Genomic DNA, 18,786 nt, shown 5'->3' on the forward strand with positions numbered 1-18,786 from the left:
GTTGAGGCTGATTTTGAACTCATGATCCTCCTGCCTCAGCCTCTGAGCCACTGGGATTAGAGACATTCACTACCACACCCAGCCTAGTATATTTTTTGTGTGTTTTCCTACATTCTTTAGACTATAAACTTCTTGATGTTCCTCCCTCTGTTCCCAATACCTGGTGTACTGGGGCCTATAATAGTAGGTGCTTAATAAATGTCCAGGATAGGATAGAACTCAGGACAGAAGATTCACCTTCTGTGGGTGAACTTCAAGAATGACTGATGAGCCTGGGAGTGGTAGCACATGCCCGTAATCCCAGCAATTTGGGAGGCTGAGGCAGAAGGATCACAAATTCAAAGCCAGCCTCAACAATTTGGTGAGGCCCTAAGCAATTCAGCGAGACCCTGTCTCTAAATAAAATATAAAAGGGCTGGGGATGTAGCTCAGTGGTTAAACATCCCTGGGTTCAATCCATGTACAAGAAAAAACCTAAAAAGAATGACTAATGGAGGATTTTTTCTTGGTGTCCTTTAAAATACACAGGCTGCCACCAACCAACCATGAATAGGGGCACAATCTGCCCTATAGGCAAGTATTGACTAGCACAAGAGGTCACTAGGACCAGAATGCCCCGTGACTTTTCCACAATTTAGTAAGAAGAGTAGGAAGGCAGGTCTCTTAGAATTCATCATATATGAGAGTTGGAGGATTTCCTTAAGTAGGTGATATCAGGTAGCAAATTGAATTTCCTATTTCTTTTCTTTCTTTTTTTATGAGCCTGTTTCTATCATTCTTCACACATTCTTTTTTTTTTTCCACATTGGAATCAGAAAAATCCTTTTATGTGCAAATCAGATTCTGGTAGGATATTTATTCCTGTGTCATCAGAAAGTCAAGCCAAGGGTAGAGACAGGATATGTTTCACAATGATATTCTTTTGATGTAAAGAAAGTTGGAAAACAATTTTTTTAAAAAGTTGGGATTAGTAACATACTTTACACAAAGATATGAAAAATTGTGCTCTGTATATATAATAAGAATTGAAATACATTCTGCTGTCGTGTTTTTTAAAACAATAAAATCCATTAAAAAAAAGTTGGTATTAGTCAGATGATCTAGTACTAACATCACCTATACAAGTATACGTTTGATGGGTGGTCTTGGAAATTTGACTTCTCTTAGTTTCTTTAATGATAAAATGAAGCTGTAATTTTGATAACATTTTGGTTAAGGTCTAAAGTCTAAGAATGTATGATTTGTCAGGTTTGACTTAGAGTCCTCAAATTCCAGAGTTCTGGTTCTTACAGTACTAATCTGTAAATCCCCATGTAGTACTAATAGTGAGAAACAGACCCCACAGAACACACACACACTCACGCACAATCATGCTTCATTTTATATTCTGAGAAATGCCTTGTTATTTTATCATTGTGTGAACATCACACTGTACTTACACAAACTTAGATAGTACAGCCTGTTACACTCCTTTGTGGTAGAGCCTGTTGTTCCTCGGCTAAAAACCTGTACAGTATGTTCCTATACTGAACACCACGCACAATTGTATCAGTGGTAAGTGTTTGTGACCAACATAGAACAGGTTCAGTAAAGGTACCTGGCCTGAGGAGGAGGAGGAGGAGGAGGAGGAGGAGGAGGAGGAGGAAAAAACGAAAAGAAAAACTAAATGATAAGAATTTTTCTGTTTCATTGCAATCTTATGTGACCACTGTCCACTGTCATTTATATGGTCCATAATTAACCAAAACGATGTTAGGCAGTGCATGATACATTTACAGAGTGCAGAGAGAGAGAGACAGAGAGAGAGCAAGCTTTATTTTAAGGAATTGGCTCATGTAATCATGCAATTATGGGGACTAGTAAGTCTGAAATTCACAGGGATAACCAATGAACTGAAGACCAGAAAGTGTGACATAGTTGATGTTTCCATGTTGAGGCAGAATTCCTCCTCTTCTAGGAATTTCAGTCTTTTTTCTCAGTTGAGTCTGTCTTCAACTGATTGGACAAGGCCAACCCCCGTTACAAAGGGTGATCTGCTCTACCCAAACTCTATTATTTGTGTTGGGAGTCGCCCCAGCTCCAAAGACTAACTTCCCCATCCCCCAAGAAGAGCCTTACAATGGTGAGCCCTGCTGGCTCACATGATCCTAACCCACCAATCAGATTAGTCCTGCTGACTCACCTGATCCTTACCCACCAATCAGACTAGCTATGCTGGCTCACCTGATCCTTACCCACTAATCAAAAAGCACCCCCTGCCAACTCTCAGACCACCCCCGGCTCTATAAATATGCAGAGCTGTTCCTCAATAAACGGGCATTTTCTCCGATGGCAATCCTTGATCGTTCTTTCATTGGTGCCAAAACTCGGGAGGGGGAATGCCTCGCTGCTCGAGGGCCCCCTCTCTCAAGGCTTGCCGTCCTTGTCCACTCTTTCGAGCGCTGCTACTACTCACACAACACCGGCTCTTCAGTAGGTGAGTTCCCCTATTGGGCATCCAACTTCAGATGGGCTATACCCAGGGGCTTTGACTGTGATCGTCCGGCAAACTTCTGATGCCCAATCTAGAGGAGAGAACGCATCCCACCACAACTTTAACGGTCACGGTGGACCCTTTGTAACCCAGTTCATGAGCAGGAGGTCCTGAGGGGTAGAAAAACAGGCACTCCCCTCTCCCCGCCCTCTAACCACCCTTGTCCCTCTCCTGACCTATGGGGGCCTCCTCTTCCTTCCTTGCAGACTCCCCTTATTAAATTCTGCACACAAGATTGGCCTTACTATCAATTAGACAATCAAAGTCAATGGCCCCCAGGAGGATCCCTAGATCCTGAAATTCTCAGAGATCTGTTTAACTTCTGCGAGCGCTCGAAAAAGTGGAAGGAGTTCCCCTACGTTGAGGCTTTTTCTCTTCTTCATTCTCACCCCGACCTATCCGGCAGATGAACCCCCTCCCTACCGACCTCCCCCGTCGGCTCCATCCAGCCCCTCAGGTGCTCCCCCTGACTTGGCCGACACCTTTAGTTCCTCCCAAACTAGGTCCCGCTCCCTAGTCCCACAAACCATGGCCCCTTTAAGAGAGGTTGCTGGACCTGAGGGCATTATCCTGGTACATGTCCTATTCTCTATGAATGACCCCATGCAACTCGAGCGAAGGTTGGGCTCATTCACCACAGATCCAACCACTTACATTAGAGAGTTTCAATGGGTCCTCCAGGCTTATTAGCCTCACTCACCATGATATATATATGTTATTGGCTAATACTCTCCTTCTTGAGAATCGTACCAGAGTCTGGGAACTTGCCAGAGCCCATGCGGATGAAACTCACCGAGTTAATCCCAATCACCCTCTGGGGCCACTTGCTGCCCCAGATCAAACTCCCGACTGGGATTATAATACACAAGCTGGCATACAGAGTAGGGACCGATTCTCCGCATGTATTATTGCTGGGCTCAAAACAGCAGCATGTAAGGCTGTCAATTTCCAAAAGTTACAAGAGACCCCATCGGAATTTCTGGATCAGCTTACCAAAGCCCTTCAGCAGTAACCTAGATCTCAAAACCCCAGATGGCCGTCATGTCCTTATGTCATATTTCCTCTTGCAGAGCTACCCCGACATCTGGGCCAAACTAAAAAAGCTCAAACAAGGCCCTGCCATCCCCCAAACTAAGATCTTGGCAGTAGCCTTTAAGGTTTGTATGCTCGCCCAGGTGCTGCAGGGTCCTTCCTTGGGTCGCCGCCCATCACCGAATCCCCCGCCTCCCCCGGGCGCCTGCTTCAAGCGTAGCAAGGAGGGACATTGGGCCAGGGCATGCCCCACACCACGCACTCCATGTACCCCATGCCCTAAATGTCAACAATAAGGTCATTGAGGCTCTGACTGTTCTAAATCCCGTAGGAGGCCTATGGCCAGGGAACCCTCTGACCTTCTGAGCATGGCAATCGCTTGACGGTGCCTTGGGTCCTTGTCCCCAGCCATAATGATCAATAGACAGGAACCCAGGGTGCAGATTCAGGTGGATAGGTGCAAGGTTGACTTTCTCCTTGACACCGGGGCTACCTTCTCAGTCCTGACAGATTTCTGGGGGCAAACAGTGCCGTCCACCTCTCCTATTGTCGGGGTATGAGGAAAGACCATCTATCCAAGAAAGACTCCCCTATTACTCTGTTCCATAGACAACTTCCCATTCTCTCAGACGTTCCTAGTTATGCCCCAATGTCCTGTTTCTTTGCTCGACCGAGATATTCTCTCTAAATTCAATACAACAATCAACATCCGGGTTCCTGGCATCAGTCAAGCCCCAGAATTGGCCTGTTCTTTTTTTCTGGCCCTTTGGGCAGAAGACTGGCCATTCTGCTCCACTTGTGAGGCTGACATGAAATACCATATTAACCTGGTTGACCCAATTGTATGGGATACCCACACCCCCTCCACTGTTTCCTGCCCACCAGTTAACATTCATCTCAAAGATCCTAACACCTTCCCCAATCAGGCTCAATACCCCTGTCCTGCTCTTCTGGGCCTACAACCTATTATTCAGGACCTTCTTAGCAAGGGGTACCTCCGTCCTGCTCATTCCCCTTACAATACTACCATACTAGTGGTAGAAAAGCCCAACTGGTCCTATCGTTTAGTTCAGGACCTACGACTCATCAACACCTCCATTAGGCCCATACATCCTTTGGTTCCCAACCCATACACCCTGCTGTCTCAGATACCCCACACTGCCACCCACTTCTCGGTCATAGATTTAAAGGATATCTTTTTGCCTTTAACCTGGACTGTCCTTCCTCAGGGATTTGATAGTCCACACCTCTTTGGACAAACCTCCGACCTCCAATCTTTTCACCCCCGGTGCCCCGAATCCTCCCTCTTACAATATGTTGATTATCATCGGCAAACCTCTTTGCCCACCTGCGGGGAGGAAAGCACCCCACCACAGCCTTTAAGGCTACGGTGGCCCTCAGGGACTCCTTCCTTGGGCAGATTCGAAAGTCCTAGTCTTCTCACCACAGGACTCGGCCGCTAGAGAGACACTTACCCTCTCCTTCCTCTCTTTCCAGCCCTGGGAGTATCCGGCCTCTCCAGGAGGGGTCCCGAAAAGCCTTGGCCAAGGTCTCCCACGGCTCTGGCTCCATCCAGGACGAGAGCTTCGACTGTCAGGATTCGGTGACGACCAATCTCTGCAGCTTGAACCTGCCACTTAGGCACTCCTGATTTTTTGGCTCTAGCGGGGACGCCTCTTTTGCCAATAAATCAGTTTCCTCCTTCTCTGCGTCCTCTTCCCTCCTCCTTACATGGGTAATGTGTCCTCTCTGCCATCGACTCTCCCCTACAATGCCTCTTGGATCAAATATAACACCCAGGCTTGGCCCACTTATCCCTTAGACAACCAAAGCAGATGGCCCCTTTCTGGGTCCCTGGATCTCTCCATTCTAAGGGATCTCTACAATTTCCAGGCTTTCTTCTTGCTCCAATCCAATCCTACTCTCTGTACTTCTTGCAAAGCTCTACAAATTCTTCTAGCCTGTCCAAAGGGCATTCAACAGATGACACAGTTCTCCTACTTTCTTGGCCTTAAAGGGATATCCTTCTCCACAAAAGGTCCAAATAGCATGTAAAGAGGTCACATATCTCTCAAGGGAAAAAGGCCATTACAGTAGACAGAAAACAGCTTATTGTGTCTATACACCAAAGACCAAAGATGACATACTCTCCTTCTTGGGTTTGGCTATATAATCTGGCCAAGGGCCCCCAAGATGAACTTCTACTCTCAGTGGTAGGGAAGCCCTTTAAAAAAGCCCTCCTCCGGGCACCCGCCCTGCATCTCCCCGACCTCTCCCGACCCTTCACCCTCTATGTACATGAAAAACAGGGACAAAGTCTGGGTGTTCTGGGTCAGGAATATGGTCCCACATTTGCACCTATCCAAACAGCTCGACCCCACTGTCAAGGGCTGACCCCATGCCTCAGAGCCCTAGCAGCAGCATGACGATTTTACCCTGCCCTACCACCAAGCTGAACTCATAGCTGCCACAAGGGCATGCGAGCTAGCAGAGGGAAAAACACTCTCCCTATATACCCATCTCCCATGCAGCCATTTGGAAGAAAGGGGGCTATTAACCACCAGAGGAATGGCAGTCATTAATTCCACACTTATTTCTGGCCTACTACGAGCCTCCAGGCTGCCTTCCCAACTGGGAATAATCCATTGCAAGGCCCCAAACTTGGGGCCGCCCTACAGAGCTTTACCTCCTCTCTGCTACTCGTTACCACTGGGGATCGGCCCAAAGATCCCCAGCAACTCTTCCAGTTTCTTCACTCTCTATTCCATTCTAGTCCACAGAGTCTCACTACTTTCCTTCACTCCTTTTTCACCCTTTCCCCACGCGATAACACCCTCCTACAACAGATCACTTCCGCTTGTCAGATCTGCCAGAGAACCAATACCAATCAATACTCCATTAAAACCTAAACCTTTCCCTTCTCCTCAGGCCCGCGGTCATACCCCAGCTGCAGATTGGCAGATTGATTTCACCAACATGCCCCGAGTAAAAAACATAAAATATCTTTTTGTATTGGTAGATACTTTTTCCGGATGGGTTGAAGCCTTTCCCACTTCTAACAAACGGGCCTCCATGGTAGTTGATCTGTTGCTTACTCACATAATCCCCTGTTTCGGGATGCCCACTTCTATCCAATCAGACAATGGCCCAGAATTCACCTCGCAGATAACTCAGGGACTGGCTCATGCACTATCACTCCTTGGCATTTCCATTGCCCTTACCGCCCCCAGGCTTCCAGAAAGGTTGAAAGGACCAATCTGTCCCTTAAAGAGACCCTCACCAAGCTCACCATGGAATTAAGCCTGGTCTGGGTAAAGGTGCTCCTCTTGGCTTTATTGCGCATTAGAGCCTTGCCAAAGAAGCTTTCTAATCTCTCACCTTTCGAAGTCAGGTATGGCCGTCCGTCCCCTCGTTCCTCCAGGATTGCCTACAGAACCTCTACCCATCTCTGAAACCTATGCTCTGCCCCTCCTCTTCCATCTATGCTCTGAACTCTGGTGCTATCAAGACTGGCTCCTTCCTGACTCCAGTCTCTCTCAAAACCCTACCTCCTTAACACCTGGTCAACTTGTTTACTATTGCCCACCGGGGGAAAAGCCCCCTCTAAAACCAAAATGGAAGGGCCCTGCTCAGGTGATTATGTGCACACCCTTAGCAGCCAAACTCAAAATACCTAATAACCAACTTACCCCATGGATTCATATTTCCAGGCTTAAGCCCAGCACTCCTACACCTTCATCAGAAGAGCCAACAATTGTCACCTGTCATTAAGTACTCTTGTCAATGCTCCCCCTCATTTCTGGCCCCTCTTGGGTCCTCTCTTCGCCCTATGTCTGAAGATTCAAGGCAAGTGACCCTAAGGGCCCCTTCCAGCCAGACCCCCCCCACACTTGCTTGAATCTGGCCAGTAGTGGGACCATTGTGTGTTGTCCTTCTGACAAAGCACTTAGGTGTCCAGAGCATGGTGACCCCTAAATAAGTGTGATCATAAGAGAGCACTTTACCAGTTGTCTTCTGGGCCTAAGGAGAAACGTGTGTTTTGTTTACCCTCCCAGTTTCGTAAGAATTTCAGGTATCAGTATTTAAAGTTGAGGAGAGAGTGAGCTGTTTACTTCCTGTGGTATGGAGGCTGTGGCCGTGTACTCTGCTGTTCTTCGTATCCTAGAGGATGGCTTTGGAGACTGTGCCCAAGGACCTACGGCATCTGCGTGTTTGTCTGCTGTGTTCGCTGGTCAAGACAATAGACCAGTTTGAATATGACGGTTGTGATAATTGTGATGCATACCTACAAATGAAGGGTAATCGAGAGATGATATATGACTGCACCAGCTCTTCCTTTGATGGAATCATTGCAATGATGAGTCCAGAGGACAGCTGGGTCTCCAAGTGGCAGCGAGTCAGTAACTTCAAGCCAGGTGTATATGCAGTGTCTGTCACTGGTCGTCTGCCCCAAGGAATTGTGTGGGAGCTGAAAAGTCGAGGAGTGGCCTACAAATCCAGAGACCTAGCAAGATTCAGGCTGCCAGCATCTTTTCTGTCCACCTCCTTCCTCTGCTTATTTTTTGGTGTGGAACTAAACAGGCAGAACTTCAAATACTACTTGCCCTCCAACTCTGAGAATGAACAGACAATTGAGAGAGTAGCACATCCTGTCTCCACCATTTCACCTTGGGACTAGTGGTGGAGGTGGAGAGGTTGGGGCTGGAGGGTTCAGAGACTGAATTGAAGGGAAAGGATGCTGGTATTCCTGCTCATGCCCTGGGCTGTGCTTTTGCCCATGGGCAGTACTTTGATTTAAATTCCAATTAACATGAACCACTGGAAAATTCTTAAAACTATGACACATGGCTTGCCTCCCTCTCCCTTTCTTTCAGCTAGGCACAGTAAGGGCTCACTTGCCTGGTAAGCACCATCCAGCACAATAAAGGCTCTTCTGCTCTTGTCACTATTTCTGGGCCTCCAGAAGTGCAGCCTTCCCAGCATACTTGCTTGAGTTTCATTGGAAGGTCTGCTGTTCTGTGGCACAGTAACCCCTCAGTGTAGTCCCACTGTCTAGTGCTTATGTCTTGCCCTCTAGACCTGTCAAATTAGTCTCTTGAAATCTTGAGGCTTAGTGTTCTTTGCTCCTTGACTTTGTTTAATACTGCTTCTTTTCCTTCTTTGTCTCTTTATATTTACTGATCTACCTATACCTTTGGCTAGTCTCATCGTCATTTTACATTCCCCTCTCTGGAGACCTTCCAGCCTCAGGTGGCTGCTGGGTCTTGTCTGGGAGTTTGTGCCTCTGTGGGAAGTTGGCCTTTCCTTCTCTAACCTGGTAAGGGTGCTTTGGGTAACTACAAGGGCCAAGGTGAATTACCTGTTTTAAAATTTAAAAATTACCATAAACTCATTTATTTAAGTTTCCACAGAAATCCTATTAGTATCCCCATTTTGATTTAAGTTCATCCATAAAGTGACTTAAGTGATTATACTCTGTCTACTTCAAGATTCTTGTGATCAGAAATGAAGCGATGTGCTAGGCATGGTGGCGCATGTTATAATGAGGCAGGAGGATCACAGGTTCAAAGTCAGCCTCAGCAACTTAGGTTGTAAGCTACCTAGTGAGACCCTGTCTCAAAATGAAAAATAAAAGGCTAGGCATGTGGCCCAATGGTTAGGCACACTTTGCTTCAACCTCTGGAACCAAAAAAAGAGATGAAACAGTGTAAAAATTCTAGAATATAAATCTTACAAAAAGCAAAAAATAAAATAAATAAATAAATAAATAATAAAGTTGAGGAGAGATCTGACTGCTCTCAAAGGGAAATATGGTAACAATGGGCCACCGTCCTCCCTTGGCCACCTTCAAGAAAGGTGCAGGACAGGCTGGTCTGCAGGGCCTGCAGGGCATGCCAAAGTTATCTGCAGGATGACCTGGTTCTTTATCACCTGTTTGCTTCAAGCCCAAATGCCCAAGCCCCTGCTCAAGGCTGAACACTTAACCCCTGCTTGTGCCAACAAGGCAGCTTGCAGACCCAGAGACCCCATTAGATTTGGGCTATAAAAACTCCCTGTGCCTGTTCCTTCCCCCTATCATAAAGTTCATTCAGACTCAGGTAGGTAATATTTCTTTTCTTTTCTTTTTTTTTTTAGACCATGGGTGTGTTCTGCACAGGAGGGTTTTTTTTTTTTTTTTTTTTTTTTTTTTTTTTTAGAGAGGAGAGAGAAATATCTATTTTTTAGTTTTTGGTGGACACAACATCTTTGTTTGTATGTGGTGCTGAGGATTGAACCCGGGCCACACGCATGCCAGGCGAGCGTGCTACCACTTGAGCCACATCCCCAGCCCCTGTGGGTAATATTTCTAATCAAGCTTTTAACCAGCTTCTCCTCAGGAATTACCAACTCCTGGTTACTGATGATACCTCCAGTCGACACCTATGCTGAATGGACTGACCTCATCATGGATCTGTGGTGGCAAGGAACCTTCATTGATACCGGTTTTCTCTGCCCTCCTGTGGGGGCTCCTTACTTCCCTCCTCTCTTTCTCCCACACCACCCCATTTCAGCAGGAAGCAGCCAGAATGAGTCGACGCCCACTCTCACTTAATAACAAAGATGGGGGAATGTTGGGAGTCAACCGGGCTCCAAAGACTAACTTCCCCATCCCCCAAGAAGAGCCTTACAATGGTGAGCCCTGCTGGCTCACATGATCCTGCTGTCCAATGGTGAGCCCTGCTGGCTCACATGATCCTTACCCACCAATCAGACTAGCCCTGCTGGCTCACCTGATCCTTACCCACCAATCAGACTAGCACTGCTGGCTCACCTGATCCTTACCCACCAATCAAAAAGCACCTCCTGCCAACTGTCAGACCACCCCGGGCTCTATAAATATGCAGAGCTGTTCCTTTGATGGCAAGCCTTGATCCTTCTTTCAATTTGAAATGTGTTTTTGTTTTGTTTTGCAGTGTTGGTGATCAAACCTAGGGCTTTGCACAAGCGATTGCCCTACCACTGAGTCCTTGAAATATTAATAACACCTAAAAATACCTTTACAGAAACATCCAGAGTGGCATATGACCGAACAACTGGGCACACTAGCCTAACCAAGTTGACATAGAATTAATCACTACCCCAGGGCAACCCTCAGGTGGATCCTCTTCTATCCTGTGCACCAGGACCCTGATACAGAAGACCTCACGCCCACCCTTCAGGATCTCAGTCCAGCCAGGAGAAGGCACCTGCACGCTGCTGCCACAAAACAGAAGAGCCTACATCAGGGACACGTGAAAGGCGAGGTCTCCTCTCCTACTCTCCCCTTTGTGTGCCCCACCCTGAGGAAAATGGAAAATATATAAAACGGAAGGGGGGGGCACTAAGACATAAGATTCTTGTTGAATCAGGTAAGTCAGTCCTCCATGGCTAAACTCAGTGTGTTAACTTTGCAGTCAAAAATTATTACACCAAACAGACAACAGACCAACAATCCTGGGGACCTGGGGACAGAACCCAGAGCCTTGGGCATGCTAGGGGAGCTCTCTATGCCAAGCGAGGTCTCAGCCCTTTAACAATTTTACAGAGTCCTGGCAAGTTTCCCAGGGTGGTCTCACTCCAAGTCAACATCCCTCTACCTCAGTCCCCGAACGCTGGGGTTACACGTTTGGACCTGGCACACGCCAATCATTTAATGCAGTTTTGAGGAAACAAATTTTGGGGTGGACGGAATAGCTGAAAAACTTTCCAGAGAAGGTGACCTCTGAGCTGTATTTGGAAGGTCAGATGAGGAGTCACCCAAGTGGAAAAGATATGGGAGAGCGTCCCCACAGGGGAACAGTAGGTGCCAAAGAAGGCACGGAGCATGCGCTTCAGAGGCTGGCACAGGGGCTCCGTGTTCTCACACCCTTGGCAAAACCGCACATGGTCATGTGCTCCATGTACGTGGACACCCCCACACACCCCCCACCCCTGTCGTAAGTAAAGGACGGCAATGGCAGAGATCATGTCTGCCACTGTGAAATGTTTCCTGAATTCGGACGTTGAAATCCTAATCCCCAAGGCGAATGTATTGGGGGTGGGGTCTCTGGGAGATAATTAGCACCTGAAGGCTGAGTCCTCAAGAATAGGACAGATGTCCTTATATGAGGGGGCCAAGCAAAGCCCTGGGGTCTGATCCCATCACTGGGGGGGGGAGGGGAGAAGAAGACCAGAGAAATGGCTCACTTTCTTTTTGACATTTGAGGATACAACACAAGGTGGCCATCTGCTACCTGGAAAAGGACCTCACAAGAACCTGACCATGCCCGTACCTGATCTCAGGCTTCCAGACTCCAGCACTGTGAGAAATAAAAGTCGGTTGCTGACAAACCATCCTGTTTATGAGACTTTGTCATCAGCAGCCTGAGCTAAGACAATGTCCCATTGATGTCTGTGTTCCCAGAACTTGGCACATGCCTGACACATAGGAAGAACTTAATAAATGAAGCTGGGTTCAAGGTCACATTTCATCATGGTGCGGGTTTGCCCCAGTCCCTGCCAGCTTTTTGACAAATACCTGCAGTTCACAAGAAGGACTGAGCAAGAGAGAGGGAGACACCATCACTCTAATGCCACAAAGAAATACATAAAAAAAAAAAATCAAGTGTCTGTTTTACTGTGGATGCAAAAGAAATACCTGTAAGGAACAGAACCTGGAAACGTTTTGGCAAATGTTGCTGTTATAAATGCGCTCACACTCTGCTAACAGCCTTTCATTCAGATAATGGTTTTTGAACAATTGAATAGTGGCCTTCCAGTTCCCACATAGGCAGGTGCTGTGCTCCGTGCAGAGATCATCTTGGTGCAAGGGTGTTAAGACTGTAATTCTCCATGCAATACCTTCTTAGCTTAGACAGTGGGGGGCAGCGCCGGCTCTCAGTTATCCCACCTATGTCCCCGGGGCATTGCAGACCACAATGAAGAAGAGAGAAATCAAAGAAGTCAGCACAACCCCTGCCTTGTCCACGCCTCTGGCCTGGACCAGCTTGCGGTTTCTATAGCTACAAGCCCGTCTCTTAGGGAGCTCAGCTCACCACTCAATAGTGTCGTTAAAAAGGCCATATCTATCAGGAGATGGAGATCTGTGCCACTATAGAGATGTTTTCCTCTGGAACTTGTAATTAATAAAGTGACACTTGATATTGTGAACATGACAGAATAGGACACAATAAAAATCCGGGCTCCATTTCCTGCAGATGGAAATAGACAAGCTGGTCTGTTATGAAGCCTGGGAAAAGCAGAGCCTCCCCTGCAATTATCTGTTGGAGGTGATGCACCACCAGCTATAGACATGGCCCTCTTCCAGACAGCCTCCTTTCACAGAGGAGAGGTGTTAAAGGATAAGAAAGCAACACCCCTTTCCCAGGGAATCAGAGCTACATGCTTATGTTACACTATCTAATAATAACACAGTCATACCATATCTCTTAATTTCCACATTTTCTTGTATATTTATTGATTTTTTTCAATGGTGGGGATCAAACCATGAACCTCACGCATGTAGCTTCTACCACTGAGCTATACTCCTAGCCCCATATTATTGGATTTAACCTAATCCTCTAAGGTTGTTATATAAAATACCCACTTTTTTTGTGTTTGTATACTGGGAATTGAACCCAGGAGTGATTTACCCCTGAGCTATATCTCAGTCCCCTTTTTAAGAATTTTTTGAGGGCTGGGGATGTGGCTCAAGCGGTGGCACACTCGCCTGGCATGCGTGCGGCCCGGGTTCGATCCTCAGCACCACATACAAACAAAGACGTTGTGTCCACCAAAAACTGAAAAATAGATATTGAAATTCTCTCTCTCTTTCTTTTTCTTTTTTTTTTTTTTTTAAAGAGAGAGAGAGATTTTTCAATATTTATTTTTTAGTTTTCGGCGGACACAACATCTTTGTTTGTATGTGGTGCTGAGGATCGAACCCGGGCCGCACGCATGCCAGGCGAGCGTACTACCGCTTGAGCCACATCCCCAGCCCCTCTCTCTCTTTCTTAAAAAAAAAAAAAAAAAAAAAAAAGAATTTTTTTGAGACAGGGTCTTGCTAAGTTGCTGAGTCTGGCCTCAAATGTGTAATCCTCCAGCCTCAGCCTCCTGAGTGGCTGGTTTTACAGGTGAGTGCCACCATGTCTGGCAAAACACTCTTTAGAACAGAAAAACAGCCAGATGCAGTGGCACATGCCTTTAATCCCAGCGACTTGGGAGGCTGAGGCAAGAGGATCACAAGTTCAAGACCAGCCTGGGCAACTCTGTCTCAAAGTAAAAAATAAAAAGGACTTGGGATATAGGTCAGTGGTAAAGCACCCCTGGGTTCAATCCCAGTAACAAAAACAAAAACAACCTCACTTGCCTGTCTGAGTCTTTGGGAGAAAAAACTCAGATGAATTGCTGAAAATTATGGAAGTAGCCATAGAGAATCATATCACAGGCAGGTACAAAGAGAGCCCTAGAATAGCTTCACAGAGTATTTTTAAAAGGAAGCAGGTGTTTGGCATTTTTTTTTAACTTATTTTTTTAGTTGTAGATGGACACAATACTTTTGTTTATTTTTATGTGGTGCTGGGGATTGAACTCAATGCCTCACGCATGCTAGGCAAGTGCTCTACCACTGAGCCACAACTCCAGCCTGGTTTTTGGCATTTTTGAGGAAAAAAACGTTGATGATATGCAAAGTTTATGAGAGAATTTTATTTCCCTGAATTTATTATCTTTCCCTTCAGAATTAAATTAAATTCTAATATCCATACTAAAGCACGCATTTGTTCCTCGGCAAAATAAAGGACCCTATCTAAAAGCATAAAAATTGTAAAATTATAGTACAGGCATACAAAATTAAGATCTAACAGTTCCCCCAACTTCACCATAGGTCCTGTGCCCATAGCTAAGAAAATAGCCCAAGCTTACACAGCACTCAGGCTGTGCCAGGTACCAGTCTATGCACGTATCTTAAGTCACTAAATCTTCCCCCAAACTCTATGAGGGAGGAAGTATTGTAGTCTGGACTTTACAGATGGGAAAGCTTAGGTGAAATGGTTCACCTGAGATCACAAAGCCAGGAAGTGGTAGAGCAGAGATTGGAGCCGGGCAGTCTGAAGTGGGTCCATGGTATAACCACTGGACAATCTAAGATGACTTTGACCCTTCTTCCTGACAGGTAAAGTTTGGACAGAAGATGTTTGGTTTCTTCCCTGACCTCCTCACTTAACCCTCAATAGGTCCTAATTTGTGAGCTGTGGTGATCCCCAGCATCCCCTCAGCCACCTTAACAATGGGGAGGGCCATTGTTTTAGTCAGCTTTTATCACTGTGACCAAAATGAGAATACCTAATGAGAACTTGGAGGAGGAAAAATTTATTTTGGCTTAAGAGGTTTTAGAGTTTAGTCCATTGCTCTGGGCCCAGGGTGAGGCAGAACATCATGGCAGAAGGGCATGGTGAAGTAAAGCTATTCACTCATGGCAGCCAGGAAGGAAGCAGAGAGAGAGGAGGAGGAAGGGACTGCAGGGTAGATGCGCCCTTCCAGGGCATGACCCCAGTGACCCTCCTCCTCCAGCCATGCCCTACCTGCCTATGGCTACCACCTAGTCAGTCCACTCAAACTTGGGTGGACTGATTAGGTTAAAATCATAATAGAATCATTTCACCTCCTAACATTCCTGCATTAAGGAGCTTTTGGGGGACACCTTACATTCAAACCATAACAGCCATCAAAATTTATGTTTACAAAATCATGTCCTAATATGGGGAACCAGGTATAATTTGATGACAAAAACGATATGTAAAGTTGCCCATTACACTGATTTAAACTATAGATTTTAATCATAGTTTTTACACATACTCTTGGGTGCAGACAAATAAATGAGAAGTACTCCAACTATTAACAATGGTTGTTTGGGGGTGGAAGAATTTCTTAATTCATTTATCTAAGTTCTCCAGGTTTATCCAGTGAGGAAATCAGTGTCATGAGGGTGCTAGAGTTTGGATCTGGAATGTTCCCTCAAAGTTCATGTGTCCCCAGCTGATGGCACTGTTGGGAGGTGCTGGAAACTTAGGAGGCGGGGCCTAGTGGGAGGGAGCAGGTCTTCAGGGACATGCCCTTGAAGGCTATCTTGTCCCCAACTCCTTCCTCTCACTCTTGAGCTCGCTCTCTCTATGTTTCTTAGTCACCACGAGATGAGCTAACGCTGCTCTGCCTCACCAAAGGCCCAACGCAACAGGACCAAATGATCATGGACTGAAAGCTCTGAAACTGTGATCCAGAATAAACCTGTCCTCCCTTTGGTTGACTTTCTCAGGTATTTTTGTCACAGTGACAGAAAGCTGACTGACACAGAGGGCATACAAGTTTAAATCATGTTGCAATTGGGAGTCATCTAGGCAAAACTTGCCTCAGAGGAGAGTGTGGACTAGAAAAAAAGGTCAAGAATGCAGGTTGCTATAACAAGGGTTCATTCCGGAACCTGGCATGAGGTAGGTGGGCTGGCTTTGGAAGCAGCACAGTAAGCGGGTACACGAGGACTGAACACAGCCCTGACTGGCTGCCTACCACCCTGCCTCCCCGCCAACTCTGAGAGTGTTCCAAGTGGTTTAATCATTCAGTGGTTGATATCATTATCCCTGTGGTGTTGCCAGGTGGCCTGTTAAGGGCAGTTCCACCTGAGCCTGGGAGGCCTGGCCTTCCTTTGTGCTGAGAGTCAAAAGGCTGGGAGAGGGTGGTTTCACACAAGGCACCAACAGAGCATCTCTGACCTTCACAGCAGAATCCACATCTTTCTTTTCATCTTTCCGCCTCATTTGGTTCTACCCAGTTGTCTGGAGCCAGGGGGAAGGGAACAAGAACGCCAGGCATCGCCTCTCTTGGCAACTGATCTAGTTCTGTCAATAATGCCTCCTGACAGTGCGCAGAAATCCTCTGGAACTGAAGCAATTTCTTTTCCGAATAAGCTCACAGTTCATCACAGAGACAGGCTTAAACCTGAGAGCATTATCTTTTTTTTTTTTCTGGCAGGCTAAGCATTGAACCAGGGCCTCATTCATGCTAGGCAAGTGGGCTACCACTGATCTGTACCCCCAGCATTATCACCTCACAACTCAGCACTGTCTTTACTCCATGCTCAGAGCCTCCATGTTGGGAAACACAGGATATGCTGGAGTTTCATATGAAAAAAAATCAATATAAGAAAATTACAGATACTAATTTTAAGTACATGAAAGTAAACAATCTTGTATTGCTGGTTATCTTCTAAAATAATTGCAAGCTTCTTGGAGGGCTAGGATTGCTTCCTATTTCCTTACATACCTCTCCATGTCTCCATAATGCCTTGAATACAGTAATGCTCTGGTATTTGCTTTGGAATGGAACATATGTCTCACCCCTAAATCTATAGCCCTGTTGTCTACTTGGCCAGCCCATTCCTCTATCTTGAAGATGAGAGTCTTTCTGAAGATGATGCAGTCAAGATAATCTAGCTTTAATCTGGCCACTAGAGGACCAAGGAGAAAAACTGACTTTCACCACACGTAGGAAAATGGAATCTCAAACTCAGGAGATACCTGATTAAAGTTAGAAGTGCCGTGCAAGCCAGGTGCAGTGGTGCACAACTGCAACCCCAGTGACTCAGGAGGCTGAGGCAGGAGGATCTCAAGTTTGAGGCCAGTGTGGGCAGCTAAGCAAAGCCTTGTCTTAAAATAAAAAATAAAAATAAAAATTGCTGGGATGTAGCTCAATGGTAGAGCACTTGCCTAGCACCTGTGAGGCCCTGAGTCCAGTTACCAATAATGGGGCAGGAAGAAAGTAGGGTATTTCCCAAGTCAGAGTCTCCTCAATGAAATTAGTGTCCTTTTATAAGAAGAGGTCTGAGGGGGCTGGGATTGTGGCTCAGTGGTAGAGCACTCGCCTAGCACAGGCGGGACCCGGGTTCGATCCCCAGCACCACATAAAAATAAAGACATTGTGTTGTGTCCATCTACACCTAAAAAATAAATATTAAAAAAAAAGAAGAGGTCTAAGGAAACACCTTGCCCCTTCTACCATTTAAAGTTATGGCAAAGAGATGCTGTCTATAAACTACAGATGGGTCCTCACCAGACACTGAATCTGCTGACACCTTAATTTGGGTTTCCCAACCTCCAGAACTATAAGAAATAAATTTGCTGTACATGAACTAGTTTCTACTACTTTATTATAGCACTACACATAGGATAGTGATGTCATGTCAGACAGAATTATGACCTTGTTATTGTCTTTATTTGGAGATTAAGTATGGTTTAAGGAGATGTATATGGGTGCACAGCAGACAAGAGGTGAATTCATGGTGTTTAATTTTATGTGTCAGTTTGACTGGATTAAAGGACTCCCAGACAACTCCAAGAACATTATTGCTGGTTGTGTCTTTTAGGCTGTTTCTAGAGGAGAAATTGTGCATTGGTAGACTGAGTTAAAAAGATGTTTCTCATCATCCCATGGGTATGTTACTGGAGCACTAGGCCAGAGGCCTGACTCTGGGCCTTCCAAAAACCAGGTTTAGCTACTTACCCCAAAAGTCAAACAGAAAAGGTAATGGTGAAAAGAAGGTAAGGAACTTTAATCAATTTGGAAATACTGGAGTGAGATCCATATTGAGAGGTGTACATAGATAAACAGTCTGGGTTAAACTAGTCTGGGGGATCATTATCTCAGTTCAGGTTCTTCAAGGTGGCTCTGGAGACTTCTTTATCACGTGAGGGGGCAATCTCCATTTTCTGTTCTGGTTGTTTATCTATCAGATCAGTGATCCTGGAAGGGGGCAATTCAGTTCCTATAAGATGAATGCTCCTGTTAAAGAATACAGTCTGATTGTGGCGTGATGTGCCTTTCCTGCTCTGCTGCTCCTGGAAGGTGCAGCAGAATGATTAGAAACTTCTAGGTGCGACCCAGGGGTCTGAAACAGGATGCCATAAATGTCCCTGCAAATCTTTCCTGTCATGAAGGGGGATGAGATAGGTTGGGTAAATTTGGACTAAAAAAACATTGTATTATCAGATTTAGATGAACAACCATATATTTTAGTCAGCTTTGTGTTCTTGTGACCCAAAGACCTGACAAGAACAACTTAATGGAGAAAGCTTTTTGGGCTCATGGTTTCAGAGTTTTAGTCCATGGTTGGCTGACCCCACAGCTGTGGCCCTGACGTAATTCAGAACATCAAGGCAGAAGTGTGTGGTAGA

The 18,786-nt window shown here is 46.0% G+C and overlaps 1 protein-coding gene across 1 annotated transcript; it reads left to right on the forward strand.

Annotated features, from left to right (window-relative positions):
- The first annotated feature begins 7,670 nt into the window (after positions 1-7,670).
- On the forward strand, positions 7,671-8,935 carry LOC124083029 (transcription elongation factor SPT4-A-like). The gene has a single exon (XM_046429597.2). The coding sequence runs from the start codon at positions 7,734-7,736 to the stop codon at positions 8,241-8,243; it is 510 nt and encodes a 169-aa protein (XP_046285553.1). The 5' UTR covers positions 7,671-7,733; the 3' UTR covers positions 8,244-8,935.
- Positions 8,936-18,786: the final 9,851 nt, after the last annotated feature.

Source organism: Marmota monax, unplaced genomic scaffold (genome assembly GCF_021218885.2).
Source record: "Marmota monax isolate L192 unplaced genomic scaffold, Marmota_monax_Labrador192_F-V1.1 WCK01_AAM20220418_F8-fsc00051, whole genome shotgun sequence".
Taxonomy (NCBI): Eukaryota; Metazoa; Chordata; class Mammalia; order Rodentia; family Sciuridae; genus Marmota; species Marmota monax.

Bases quoted from the DNA above. Each gene is read 5' to 3' on its own strand.
- LOC124083029 (XM_046429597.2), top strand. From the start codon at position 7,734: ATGGCTTTGGAGACTGTGCCCAAGGACCTACGGCATCTGCGTGTTTGT.